This window comes from Solea senegalensis, linkage group LG3 (genome assembly GCF_019176455.1).
Source record: "Solea senegalensis isolate Sse05_10M linkage group LG3, IFAPA_SoseM_1, whole genome shotgun sequence".
Classification (NCBI taxonomy): domain Eukaryota; kingdom Metazoa; phylum Chordata; class Actinopteri; order Pleuronectiformes; family Soleidae; genus Solea; species Solea senegalensis.
In genome coordinates, this window is record NC_058023.1 from 2,767,132 (window position 1) to 2,781,758 (window position 14,627).

The 14,627-nt window shown below is 41.8% G+C and overlaps 1 protein-coding gene across 1 annotated transcript; it reads left to right on the forward strand.

The window, feature by feature from the left end:
• The first annotated feature begins 309 nt into the window (after positions 1 to 309).
• On the forward strand, positions 310 to 12,972 carry mtpn (myotrophin). The gene is made up of 4 exons (XM_044022108.1): positions 310 to 691; positions 4,962 to 5,075; positions 5,726 to 5,809; positions 11,674 to 12,972. The coding sequence occupies exons 1-4, from the start codon at positions 614 to 616 to the stop codon at positions 11,758 to 11,760; spliced, it is 363 nt and encodes a 120-aa protein (XP_043878043.1). The 5' UTR covers positions 310 to 613; the 3' UTR covers positions 11,761 to 12,972.
• The last annotated feature ends 1,655 nt before the right edge of the window (positions 12,973 to 14,627 follow it).

Below are 14,627 nucleotides of genomic sequence, written 5' to 3' on the forward strand. Positions count from 1 at the left end.
TATGTCTTGTTTTTTTACTTTGATATTATTATTATTGTACTATAACTTAAGTTTACTTACCCTCCGTTAAGTGTGGGAATTTTTGCTTTAAAAAATAAACGATATCATACAAGCCAGCATGATGACAAATAATGGAGAATAACCGTACGGTGTTAAGCGGATAGTAATGAATAAGTATTATTCAGTCTACTAATTATTATCAAGTTAGTTACTTTTTAGATCTTTTAGAAGGTAGTTTACGACAAGAATAAGTGAAAACCGGGAATTACTGCTTTTTACAACTGCCCCTGAATGCACCGCACCGCTTCTCTTCTTTCAGCTTTAATTTCCGGGTAAGGGCTTCGGCTTCGGAAACGCTACTTGCTTGTAAAAAGGCGGATCCCTCTCTTCCACTCCGCTTTTGCTTCGGTGGATTCCATTTAAACTCCACATCTCACTTAAAGTTGCATGTTTCTTGTTAAAACGACATTTGTCCGATCATTCGCGCTCTGACGACTGAAGTTGTTAGCTGGCTAGCTAACTTTTCCCACACACAGTAGCGTCCAATTTGACAACTGCCCTCCATCCGCAGCCCGACAGCGGAGAAGCGACACCGGAGCACAAAGACAGGGAAATGGGGGAAAAAGAACAGCAGCTGAAGTGGGCGTTGCAGACCGGGGACTTGGACGAGGTCAAAGCCAAACTGAAAACCGTAAGTTAAGACGAGAATGGCCGGTTATTCGGTGAAGTTGGTGTGCAACAGTTTACTGTGTGTTAGCTTGGCTGGCTAACTATCCAGCTAGGCAGCCGACGGTGGCTGGAGTCATAGATGTGTGGGTAAAATGTGACGCTAACGAGCAGCCGCAGCCGCAGCCTGAGGTCAGTCATCGGCGTCTGGTGCTGCTTGGAGAACGTCTGACTCGAACTGTGTGCCCCATGTCTTCTCGTATTGTTGTGGGACTTAACAACACAGTCGGACATGCTAGCTTCGTTTAGCTGCACGCAGTCCTGCCAGTGCTGCCGACGCCTATAGAGGAGCCAGTGTGTGACTCTCCAAGCGTAACTTTCGCGTCTACAGTACTTGTAATTGTTAGTAATTCCACATTCTGTTTAAACGTGGCGGCTGCAGCTGTACATGGAACGTGCACAACGCCCCCGCGTTTCATTGAACGCAGCCTGTTGGTGAGCTTAGCAACAATAGCATTATTGTATTATAATGTCAGTAATAATAGCGCGCGCGCGTGTGTGTGTACTTTTATAGTTATAGAATATATGTCGGGCCGTAATGTGCGTCACTGCTAACTGTCTAACAAGCCTAGCTCACTGTTAGCGAGCTATAACATGACACGGGCCTGGGCAGTGCTATAGCTAGCGCCGGTGGGCGGAGCTGTCATATGTGGATCAGTCATTACAGGAGGTTCTATTCGTGTCAGTTTGGGGAACTAGATGACACCAATTTCACCATTTTGCTTTTGTGAAATGATTGAAGCTTCCTTGCTGCTACATTAACCGTGGCATAGAGGTCACAGGTCTGGCGAAAGTGCGATATTGGCATAGTTGTTAACGACTCGTGCGTTGCTCAAGGGCTCTATAGCGCCCCCTAAGGTGAAAATCGGAGCATAATTGAGTGTCACCGAATTTCCCTAAACTTGGTGGGAAGATGTTATAGACCGAGACGAACAAAAGAAGTTGACAGTCACCATGGCCTCAACTCAACAGGAAGTTGGCCATTTGGAATTTTGGCGATTTGGACCCCAAATAAATGAGCAAACTCATCCAAACGTGTTTGTCGTACCAACATAAAAAAAACACGCCAATTTGTACTAGACACATCAAAGATGAGAAGTTGTTGAAAGTTTTTGCGGATTCAAAATAGCACGGCCACCCTTGGCGAATTTTCGACCATTCGCCAAGAAACAGGAAGTGCCCTATGACTGCGGCATACATTAAGTTCCACTGAAGTTCCCACGATTTGGTGGGAAGATGTTATAGACCAAGATAAGACCAAGAATAACCATGGCCTTTTTGAATTTTGTCCATTTTGGCTATTTGTGCCCTACCTAAATGAGTGAGACACATCAAAGTCGAAAAGTTGTCAAAGTTTTGTGGATTCAAAAGTGAGGTCAGAGAACTGCTGCACTCCCCGACTTATGTTATGGTCATGTGTGTCTTTAGTCTGTTGGCTATTTGATATTTACCTGGCACACTAACTGCAATCCATCCCCAGCAGTATTATGTACATTTTGCACTTCAGGCTAATTACTTGTAGACTGTTACGTTGGATTCAGAGATGGTTGTTGTCCTAATACATTTTACTTGGGTTTTTATGACACACAACACTTATTATGACCTTTTTGCAACTTTCAAAAATAAAAATGAAACTAAAACTAAGTATTTACAAGAACATGAGCAAACCCGCTGTAAAAACGAATTAAAACTGACTCATGTTGAAAATAAAAGTAAAACTAATGTAAAATCTAACACTATTATATCGTTGACATCACAGTCTTACATTAAACCCTTGGTTCTCAAACTGTGGTACGTGTACCACCAGTAGTACGCAAGCTTATGGCACGTTTCTGCTGAATGAAATGGTTCTGTACTGTACACCATTGTGTTTCCATTCAGGATAGTACCAAAATAACATGCCCCAACCATTTATTTTTTGGTACCTTCCCTTGGGCTGCTAGAGTAATGGTACAGTGCAGTACAGGTGGAACTAGACGCTCATTAATGTTCCATTACTTGCATTGAATGTGACGGAAGTTGAACAAATGTTCAGTTTGCATACTTGATCTCACCATTCAGACCAACCCCAGAAAACACGCCACTGTGTTTTTACTCTTCTGTCAATGGTCTGATGCCCCGAAGCGGTCTCTTTAATGTCGCACAATAACCACTGTAGGGTTTGATATCTGTAATTTGTGTCACATGCAGTGGTCTCGCAGTGGAATTTAGTGTAAATCAAAGCAACTCCATTCTTGTAATCCACAATTACTGTCTCTGCCGAAAGTCTTGATGTATTTATTCCAAAAGCTCATATTTTCAATAATAGATTTTTGAATAAACTCATATTTAAGGTTCAAAGGCAATTTTTCATAATTTGATGAACAAAAAAACCACCTTTACATTTATGCCATTTAACCCCCAAATATAATTTGATTTATAAATGAATAATGACTAATAAAATTGTGATTGTAGTGGCTGAACTCGATTGCATTTGAAAGTCTTTTATTCCCCTGGTTGAATTTTCCATTAACCCCGAGTCTTTTCTCATTTCTGATGGTGTTATTATAACTTAAAGCCATTTTCATTATCTGCAAAAGTCAAGGTATAAACAACTGAAGTGCGTTATCCCGGTTCTATGGTGGAAACGAAACTATTTCTGTTTTATCAGCCCCTGGAAGCGTGGCCACTGGAGGTAATATTTCAACCCCATTAGAAGGGTTTGAGGTTCAATATCCATCATTGCTAATGGATTCAGTGGGAATGAGTGTATAATGAATTGTCTTCAGTGTGGTGTACTTGACCTTCAGTGGAGTTAGTGATAAAGGTGAGAGGCAGTTAGAGGCAGGCGGTGGTGCAGTCGCAGACATGACCAGAATCTGTGTGCACATGATCATTACATTCATTTGACCACAGGAAAGGCAGTACAGAATGTACCATAAAGAACATTTGTAATAGCACATTAAATGAGTAAATTACCATAGTACCCGTACTGCCCATGTATCCCATCATTCACAAAACCAGCAGGGCCTTAGAATTTGCAGATGTAAATTGAATTCAGTGAAGCTTTTCCTGCCAGCACAAGTCAAACTGTGAGGAATTCAATGTAAATTTCACAGTCAGATTAGATTAATACTAAGTTATTTCTCATCATTTGTTTAACTGTATTGTCAGAACTACAGCCAGGGAAAGAATAGATTTCACCTGTATCATTGTATTACAATATTAAAAAAGAATTCCATATCCTGTGTAATTTCACATCACAGTTTTGTTAATAATATCCAGTATCTCTCAAATCTACCATTACCTGCTCCTTTCTTTTTATTTGATTCTCCCCCGCGGAATCACATAACCCAGGTAGTTTTGTCATCTGCAGATCAGCTGTCTAAATATTATGGGTAATGCCTTGTGTAATTTACTTGTACCTTCCAGGGCTTTTAAGTCAATTTTCTGAGCTAATTTGTCATTTCCACCCACTTTCATCCATCTTTATGCAGAAAATGATTAAATGTCTGGACAGTTATTAGGGAGTTTTGAGCTTGTGTGGTTGATATGTCTTCCATTAGATAGATTGTCAGTGGCAGGCATGGAAAGATATTATATTCTGAATGTATGATAACCTGAAAGCTGTAATAAAATACTTTTTACGTATAAACCACATACGTTAAGGAGACTCTTGCCAGATTTGTATCTGGCTAAAATATCAGATATTAAGTCGGACAGAAAATACAACTGATGTTTACATTATTATATTTGAGTTAAAAGCTGCTGGAGCTTCTTCCTGTTGTGAGTTGCGGTTCAGGTAGTGTTCATTGAGTGTTAGGGGAGTGGCGATGTGGTGTTCTCAGGTGTCTTGATTTGTCAACAGACTTGCGATTACAGCTTGAATGTGTGTTATTTTGAAATGTGTGGGTAGAAACCAACATTTATTTTCTCCACTGAACTCAATCTACTTTTATTTTTATATTTGAATATCTGAAACATAAATGTGGACGTCTAAAAATAGCCAAAAAAGACGAACGTCCTCTTTTCACTGAAATTAGATTTGAACTGTGCTGCGGTACATGTGTATATAGCACTAAAATAAACTGTAAATGTAACGGATGCATTTCAGTATCAAACTGCACTTTGTCTTTGATGAGTCATAAAAACAGCTCATACTTTATTATTATTTTTCAGTTCATATGTTGCTGTTGTTTTTCTCTCTCTCTCTCTCTCTCTCTCTCTCTCTCTCTCTCTTTCTCTCCCTCTTCCAGGCCGAGGATGTAAACCGGACCCTGGAAGGCGGGAGGAAGCCTCTGCACTTCGCTGCCGACTTTGGTCAGACAGAGGTGGTGACGTTCCTCCTTTCTATGGGAGCAGATATCAATGTAAGAGCCACAGCTGGCAGCTCACATCATGTTCTTTCTTTTTTCTTTTGCATTAATGTGACTGTCTCTGCACATTGTCTTCGCTCACTGTCGAGCTGCTCGATGAGGGTCATCAGTTTGTTTATATCATAGCTGGCTGGGTTTAAACTAAATCCAGACTCTTCAAGCCATTGTCCATTCAGCAGTTGTCTAGGATTACCAGACCTCATATTTAACCTGACTGACCCCCTGGGGTGGGGGGTAGCTTTTGCAAATGTTTTCATCTCCCCAAGGGAGGCCTACCAGAAAACATAGGAATAGATGCAAACTATTCATTTGATCTGACACTACTGCTGATTTTATTCTCTCTATTATTCAGTTGAGTGCTTCATCAGAAATCACCAGACAAAGATTGAAATGTGATCTGTGTTTTTCACCAGAAAAAAACAGAAAGCAATTTAGTTAATTGATCGTAATAGCTGGCAACAAGTAGGTGTTGAATAACAGTCCGTTCATTGTTGCGGCCCCTATTTGGCAGATAAATATAGTGTTGAAGAGAGGAAGTAAGAACTCTGGTGGCCATTATCTGCTGCTATATCAAACTTGTTTTGTTTCTCAATTAATCTTGTTTTCTTTTCTGTCTCTTACTTCTCCATCCATTCACTCCTCAGGCTCCTGACAAACACAATTTAACTCCACTGTTCTGTGCCTGTTACGAGGGTCACCTTAGCTGTGTCAAGGTCCTGCTAGAAAAGGTTGGTATCCCGATTTCATGCATTTGTGTACGTATACATGTGCGTCTGCACACAGGCGTGGCCTGGTGTCCTTCAGCCACTGGTGCATGTTTGACGCGTCAGAGGCTCAGTGTGGCCCGCGAGTGCTGATGAGGTCACTTGTAGGACAAAAGGCCCCTTTAACACAGTCCCATACAGGCTGTGCTGGAATTTTCATGCAGCTGTACTTGTTTTGTGTTTTGTTTAAGCATTCATGTTGCTCCATGTAATTCTCCTCCCCCACCCTTCATCTCAGCTACGCTTGGTTGTTTTGCCACGCGACTATCTCAAATGCTGCTTTGACACGAGCAACACACATGGGTATGTTTGTGTGTGTGCACACTGACCTCTGTGAGCAGAGACATAACCCTGTGTTAGGCACAGCTGGCAGTGGATGTTGTAATGCGAGTGGAAAACAACTTATGAACACAATGACTGCCTAATTCAGCTCAGACACCCTGAGAAAGCCCATTTGTTCAGCTCCAGCACAAGTCAAAGAGGAGGAGGAGCTTTCTTTTTGAAAGTCATTGCCACTTCTTGCATGTTGCACCTTCTTGAATGTGTTGACCCCAGTGGCGTGCATATAAATGATAGATCTTCTGTTCATCCAGGCTGCAGTAGTTCCCTTTCTCTGTAGCCCAGTTTATCCAGGCAGCAGTGGAATTGATGGCCCCACGGACAGTGAACGACACACAAAAGGGGGGATATAATAGCGACTTGTCTTTCATCAGTCTCATCACTCATCTGTCATTTAATAGTCAAGGAGGGTCATAAGAATGAAACAGGTGTGTACAGTATAGTGTATAATCCCCTGATTTATTATAGTTATCCTTTTTATAGTCGCGGTTTGGCTCATGTTAGCCATAAATTCGGCGTGGAAGATGAGCCTCTTTGTCACATTCCACTGGTGACAAAGAATGTATATGGCTTTACAAATAATCTGATGCACATTCACTTCTGCTTGACCCCACGAGCTCAGCCCCACACCGCGAGCGGCGCCCGTATCCTACATGACAGCATGATGTCATGGAGATAAACGTGTCCGCTTTAAGTCTGCTGCAAACCGAGACGTGGGCTGTGGGCAAGTGTGCAGCTGTCTCTTCCCAGCCAGGCAGTGTGTGAATATTAAGCATCATATCAAGCAAACATAGGTACCACAAAAAGGGAAGGGGACAGTATTTACACACAACCTTTCACTTAGTTCAGTTTCACGTCGCACTCTGATGCGGACAAGAGAAAAGAGGAGATGGGAACATGTGTGGGAACTGGTTGCATTAATCCTTAATTTTGAAATGCCACATGCCCATACCCCTCGCATCAGTTGGCCAGCAGTTTGCAATTGGCAGCTGGCGACTTCAGTCAGCTGGCCACTTCAGTGCTGTTGGCTCAAAGATAAACTGAAGGAAGCGGCCAATGCCAAAAAAATAATAATTTAATATTTAGAAACTGGTGACGGGGAAAGAAATCAATTCACTTAAGCATCACAATTTTATTTTTTGTCTGCAGCAACGCTGGTTAATGAGTTGATGTTTATTGTTCACACTGTGCAATGGCAATAAGAGTTAGCAGCTAACGGACGTCATCAGTGAATAAACCGGAGCGATTTAGTTAAACAACAAAACAAAAACACAAAGACGAGAAGTTTCAGAAGTGAATTCTACTGGTGGAAAAAAAAACTGTCATTCAGCAGTTTGACGGGATAAACACTTATCATCCCCGTCGACCTCTGTACTGCTGCTGTATACACACAAACGCTCCCTCTGTCTGATCTGATCATATGGCTTTTCACACGAGGAAGAAAAAACGACCACGACAAAGGTCACACACTGCATCTTTAAGATCTGAACTATGGGTCAGGTAATGCATTGGGGTTGGAGATCAGCACGGTCATCACGCAAGTCCCACATCAAATTATATCCAGGGTGTAAAACGGCCTGCGTCCTTAATGCAGCTCGCTCCACATCTGATAAATACGGCTATGCAAAGCAGTGGAAAAATGAAAAAGAATGAGCAATAAGACGTGCACACACGTGTGTCTAATCTGAACGGGGATTATTAGGGGAACCGAACATATGAACTAAAGCAAAGGTGTGCTCCTCTTCGCGTGGCTCTGTGCTCGCCTCCGCTAAGCACCGACATGGATTAACACTCGAATGCAGCTGAAAGGTCATCCGTCACCACAGGGACCACATCTCAATACATATGCCTGTGACAGCTCTTGACATGGAATGAATAGATTGTCCCAGAGCCACACACTGTGTGGCAGCACCCAGAGGACGAGCACTCCAGGGAGGCTGAATTGTGCCGATTGTAAAGTCCGACATTCTTGTGTTGGCAGTGCAAATGACTCGGTTCTCTGTTGGGAACTGCTCCCCCCTCCTCGCCCCCCGACTGCATGCAACGCTGTTGTTTTGCGATGAATTATTTAAGACCCTTTAACCCCAATAGGTGACCCAGCCACAAGATCCCAGCCAAGAGTGCTGACTGCGGCCTGTGGAGGCCGGCCAGTTAATTTTAAGTCAACACTGACGGGGCACAAAGGGACGTGTTCACACCTGAATGCACACACAACTTTTCCTGGTATGAAGAACTGTGTTCAGCATTGACTCAAAAGAAATGTGACATTATTTTGTCAAGTCGGTCCCTATTTGGTGCCTTTTCGTTTAAACCCTACCTGAAAGGTCTCTGTATTTGAAAGAAAATGCCCCTTTTGCCCAATCAGCCCTCGAAACCTTTCAAACAAAACAGCTCGACAGTTATTGCTTCTGATATCCTCTTCCTGTGGAGTTTGTGGACCATACGTGTGTGTTTGTATGTATGTATGTATGTATGTGTGTGTGTGTGTATATATATATGTATATATATATATATATATATATACACACAATATATACATATGTGTGTGTGTGTATATATATATATGTATGTATGTATATCTATATGTATGTATGTATATATATATGTATATATATATATATATATATATATATATATATATAGTATCTGCTCAGGAGAAGATTTTTAATTCACTTTTCTGATTGGCTAAGAGGGCATTGAAAGTGGTTCTAGGGCCAATCTGGCATTTCGCTTGACATTTCAGTTGATACTTTAAAGAGTCTGATGTGCTTCTAGGCTAAATACTTGAAACTCTAAACAGGTTGAGTCAGGGATGAACGCGGCGATCGATCAGTAATCGGATCTAACGATATTAGAAGAGTACGTGATGTGCGTGAGTGACCTTTCGGCACACAATAAAAAGTTAATGGACACTTGGTGGGTCAGTGGCATTACATTACTGACGTGGTGTTGCTTTGTGTGGATGGCTCCATCATGTGGGACGATGATGCGTCTTTGTTTGGCTGGAGAGACTCACTGCAAGTCTATTGTTACTCATTAGGCTGTCTCTTACTTGGCCACTGTCTGAGCGTGTAATGTTTGCACAGTGTGGTGTTTGTAAGGAGTCATTATTTAAGTTGGGGGGGGCCTCATTACATTAAGTGGTGTCCGGAGGATGCAACTGAGCTGGAATGACCGGTGGGGATGTGGTAGTGAATTCTGCGAGGCGGTATCAGAGAGGAGCAAGACCCAGAGCTATTAGTGAAGCTTTACCATAGATGCCATAGAGAGAATCAATATGTTGCAGATATGCTGTAATACCTTTTCTGAATGATCGTTGTGAAAGTGTTCTAGCTTTAGGAAAAGGTGTACACTCTAAGCAGATCATTTAATATGTCAGATGTATGACTTGGTCAGTTAGTATACTAGTGTTCATTGTGGATGGGCAAGGGTTGAGGGTGTGATGTTGTTCCTGTCGTGGGTGTTTGTGTGGACACCAGGTACGATCTTGAACCAGCAACTAATGAATTCCCCAGCGCTTGAAGGATAGACGGGGCTTATCTGCTTCCTGAGAGCTCAATGATTGTTTACAAGAGACCGAGTGGATCAGAACAGTTCTTACAAACACTTTTTACTTGAGTTAGCATTGTTTTTACAGGTAGAATCATTGTAAAAGTTTTCCTTGTAAAAGTGGTTTTCCTTGAGAAACCTGTCTTGTATCGTGATGAATCATGTTCCAGTGAAGTACTATAGTGGATCTGCAGATGATTTGATGAGCTCAAACAAAGCACATTATTTATGGTTTTCCTTTTACAAGACATATATTCACCAATTAGCCACGTCACTCTAGACCATTACCCATGTTATTGTTGGAGAGAATAGTTGTAGTTTTGCCTCTTTTGAACAAAGTAAGGAGGATTAAGGAGGATTAACCAGGTACTTGTGCAACGAGTTTGTTACAAGTTGGAAAGTGGTGGTTCTTTGAGAACTGGACTGATAGACTGAAGTTTAATTTCATGCTATCTTGAAGCATATAAAAACGAGGGGTCATGTGTCAAACGTAGTCGAGAGCTAGAATTGGGAGTTTTGTCATGTTCTCAGTTTGAGATGTAGCTCTGTCGGGTTGTCCACTGAGCCTTGCTAAATCCTGTCTGGCTCGCAGTTGTTGCAGGATGGCACTTTGTATCCTCACACTTGGTGGCTCTTGAATTGTGTCCCGTTGTTTTTAACGCCTCGTTTCTCCACGCAACAGTAGACACTTATCTGCCTTGCGTCTGTAAGCCCTGTGCTAAGAGGCTAAGGTTGGCAAGCAAAACAAAGGGATGTTCCTCCACCACATGCCCCTTGACTTCTCTCTCAGCCCTTTGCCCGTCTCATCCCTCTCTCTTTTTCTTTATTGTCCTTTGCTAATCCAAATGATTAAGCTCACTTCAATCTTTTTAACGTTATTCTGTTATCCTTCAGAGCTCAGTGGATTTGTGTCTTGGCGTCTGTTACTTTGTTTTTTGCGTGTTCTCTCCAGATAAAGAGACAGACTGAAAGGCACTGTAGCAGTGTCGAGGTGACAGAAACATCTCATCGCCACCGTCGACTGACGAGAACTGTTTGTTACCCCGGAATCTTTAAACCCTGCTCCTTAATAATTGACAAGCTCTTCTTCCAATACATGTTAAACTCAACTTAAAGGTAATTATTAGCTGACGACTCATGACTTTGGCATAATTAGCGTTTGAAAAACTTCAACTATGCCATTCGTCCAAACCTTTTTGTTCTAGTTTGGTCACTAATTGCCTGAAGGAATGCAAAAAGTCACTGTACGTGGCCACAGTTCCAAATGAGGCTCTGTAGCAGTCTTAACATTCCATGAGTGCATTTGATTTCACGTTCCAGCAATTTCTTGTCCAGAGTTTGTGTTCCCTTGTATTCTTTAAGTAATAGATTGTAAATGTGTGGTTACCAGCACGTGTTGTCGCGCAGATATGACAATCACGCCGACCGTTTCAGTTGGAAAGTTTCATTCTGGCCTACAACACCTGCACCATTCACTAGAGGTGGGAATGAAACGATTATCGATGACTTTCAATCCGTCTTTTGAAAGTCTTTGTCTCGCTGTGTGATCACTAACCCACTGCTATTTTTAACCACGCGAAACAAGAGTCTAACTCATTTCCATCATCATTTATTAAACTGAATGAATTGTCGCGATGCACCTCAGAGTTCTGCCTTTTCGCACCAACTATTTTACGTTAATTAACTTAATTTAAATAATTACACATGAATTATCTGCTCGCTTCCCTTTTATTTCTGAATATGTGTGTCGGTAATATTTGAAAGGTTTGGCTTCACATCGAAGTGCGTCATTGGAATTGAAATGAACAAATGAACATTGTATGCTGACACTTTAGGAATCACGATATTTGATATACTGATATACTATATATATACACACACATATATATTATAATGTGTTTAACTGCAGCGCGAAGTCTTTTGCTTTTTCTTCACCGCAGGGCGCCAACAAAGACTATGTAGGACCGGACGGCCTCACTGCCTCCCAAGCGTCCGAGAGCGATGCCATAAAAGCTCTGTTCAAGTGAGGGGACGCCGTGGCGGTGGCGGCCGGACAGGTGGGTGAGCGGACAGACAGATGGACGCAGTGGTCCCCTTGACAGAAGACGGACTTGTCCCCTTTTACCCCCATCAACCTCTGTCTCTTAACACTGCTTTTGTCTGTTTGTCTGGAGGTCGTCATTTTGTCTGGTGTTTTATTTTATTTTCACTGAGTTTTTTGTTTTTTTTATTAGTGATAGGATTTACTCTTCCTCCTCCGGCCTTCGTTTGTAACCATTTAACACAAGTACAGTCGCGTCCACTCACGAGGGGAACACTTTTCCACGTGGGTCCTGAAACACTGCAGACTCTAGATCTCAAACTCTATATGAATATAATGTAAATGCAGAGCTTTAGCACTTAAATGCACCTCTCTTATTTTGCCCTTTTCTCTTAAATCTGTAAGGATAAGATGAGTAGTGTGTTATTTTTATTTTTTTTTTGGATCTTCACTATAGGTTATGGTATGGCCTGGGTTTAATCTCATGAACAGTCGTAGATGACGTTAATACAGAAAGGTCAAGTGTAAGTACGTGAACTTTCTCGACCTCTTTCTCCACCTCCATTTCTTCTCGTTGGACCAAACTCGACGCAGGATGAGGTTCAGAGTTCACGTTTGTTTTTCTTTCACCTCGAATCACTTACATATCGAATGATGTTTATGTTGATAATGCATAAAAACATATTCTGTGTCCTTTGACCAATCACCATGCTGGCTAACTCAAAAGACTTGAATGTTGCAATTTCTTTGAAAACACTTTCGGAACTCCCTTTTTTTGTTTGAAAAAGTAACATAAGTGACATCGCGCAATAGGATGAGGAATTTTAGACTTTGTTTTTTTGTTTTTTGTTTTTTTCGTTTTCCACCCCTGGAGTGAGATTTCTAATATTTTCCTTTGAGCTTCTCCGTGTGTTTTGTAATAAATGGGCTCAGATCGAGGGGGGAACGGGGGGTTGGAGTTGAAACTGGATGGTGGTGGGGACTGTTCTTATTCCCTTCACCTTGGATTTGGTTTAAAATAAAAAAACACTGCCTGTATCGCTGCATGTCAGATACTGCCTCTGCTTCTACGCTATGAAACGCTCGCCGTCCCTTCTTCTTGGTTGCTTTCAAATTAAATGACTTTGCTGTAATGGGTGGGGTGTGCTCTTGCTGACTTTGTTGTGACAAAACAGAAATAAAAAAATCTCTAAAAATATCGCTGTGTCACGTCCTGTACCTCAGTATCTTATGTATTTTGAATACTAACCCCCCACCACCACCACCTCTCCAGTCTTTCCTGTCGCACCAATCCGTCGCCTTGAGCTGTTCCACGATGAATCACAAACTGACTTTGCGTCTCACTAACTTTGTCTCTATGTCTGGTTTCCAATAAGCTCCGTATGTTTTAACACAACAGTCAGTTCTAATACAGGAAATCCTAGTGAGTGCTGTCACCATTAGTTTCATCAGTTTGTTCTGTGGAACAAACAGGTGGAACCAAATATGTGAACGTCAAGAAAAGCAATTAAAATGAACCTTTAATTGTCAAAGAAAAAAAAAAGCATTCTGCAGCCTCACATGAGGCAGGTGTGGGGTAAAAAAATGAAGGCGCACTATTGTCTCATTTTCAAGATGGTGATCTGTCAAAAATGATTACTTATAAAAAGTTATTTTTTAAAGTAAAACGTCCACGCTCAAAACTTCATTGTCGTTCGTTCCGGGAAAGTAAAAAGTGCGTTTGTGCGACTCTGTGTTCTCCTGCATCTACGCTGAAATCTCAAAAACAAAGTTTGATGAAATCAATCCGCTGTGTTGGAGCAGGGAAACGGAGGAAACGCTAAACTTCTCTTTTCACTTTCTTTGTGTTTTTCTTTCTCTGATGTCAGAATTCTGAGATTAAATTCTGAGAAAAGTCAGAATTCTCTGATTAATGTCAGAATTCTGAGATTAAATTCTGAGATTACATTTAATTTAACAAGGTGAAACCTGAGAAAAACACATCTATTTGTCCATTCCACCAAATAAATCAGGATCTTAAATTCAGTGCATGACCTTTTTTTGATTTTTGTAAATTCATCCACGTTTCACGTAGATTTGGAATTCTTTGGGAAAGCCGTGGAGTCTTCCTGAGAAAACAGTCGCAACATTAAACTCTTCCTCTCCAGGCCACTCGTCGTCTTTCCACACAAACAAAGACAAATCAATCTCAGATTAAAAAATGACTCGGCTGCTTTTCGGCAGCATCATCTTCTCGCCGCCTTCATCCTCCGTCAGCCGCGCTTTTCCTTTTAATAGCTTTTTAACAAGTGGAGGAAAGTGAAAGGATGACAGTGACATTCTTTAAATATGAACTAAAAACCCGCCTCTGTCGTCGTGATGACTGCAGGAGAACGCCTGTAATTCAAGCCGATGATGAATGTGAAATGAGTTCATTTAGCCCGTGAATTGCTTTTCCTGAGGCCTCACAGGCTCCCTGGATAATTCCAGTGTGTGTGTGTGTGTGTGTGTCAGTCGCGCGCTCTGCACATCACGAGTTTCCGAGCCTTTTTATCTAGTTTGAAAAATAACAGCGGCCTAAAAACGGTCAAAAAATCACATCTTTCTCTCCGGTTTTCTGAGACTCGCCTGAAGAAGAAAAGACGAGCGCCTGCGCGGAACTTGCAGCTGAACTCTGCTCCCCCCTGCTGTTCCCCGAGGAAAACTGCAGCGAGAGGATCCAGAATCTTCAGAACCACAAAGACAACACTCACAGAAAAACTTAATTGAAGGACACAAACGGCGTTTTGTCGCTCAGCTGAGAGACGCAGCGGCGCCGCAGTCCCCTCGCATCTATTTAGCATCAGAGTCTTAATTGATTGCTGACTGTCTCTG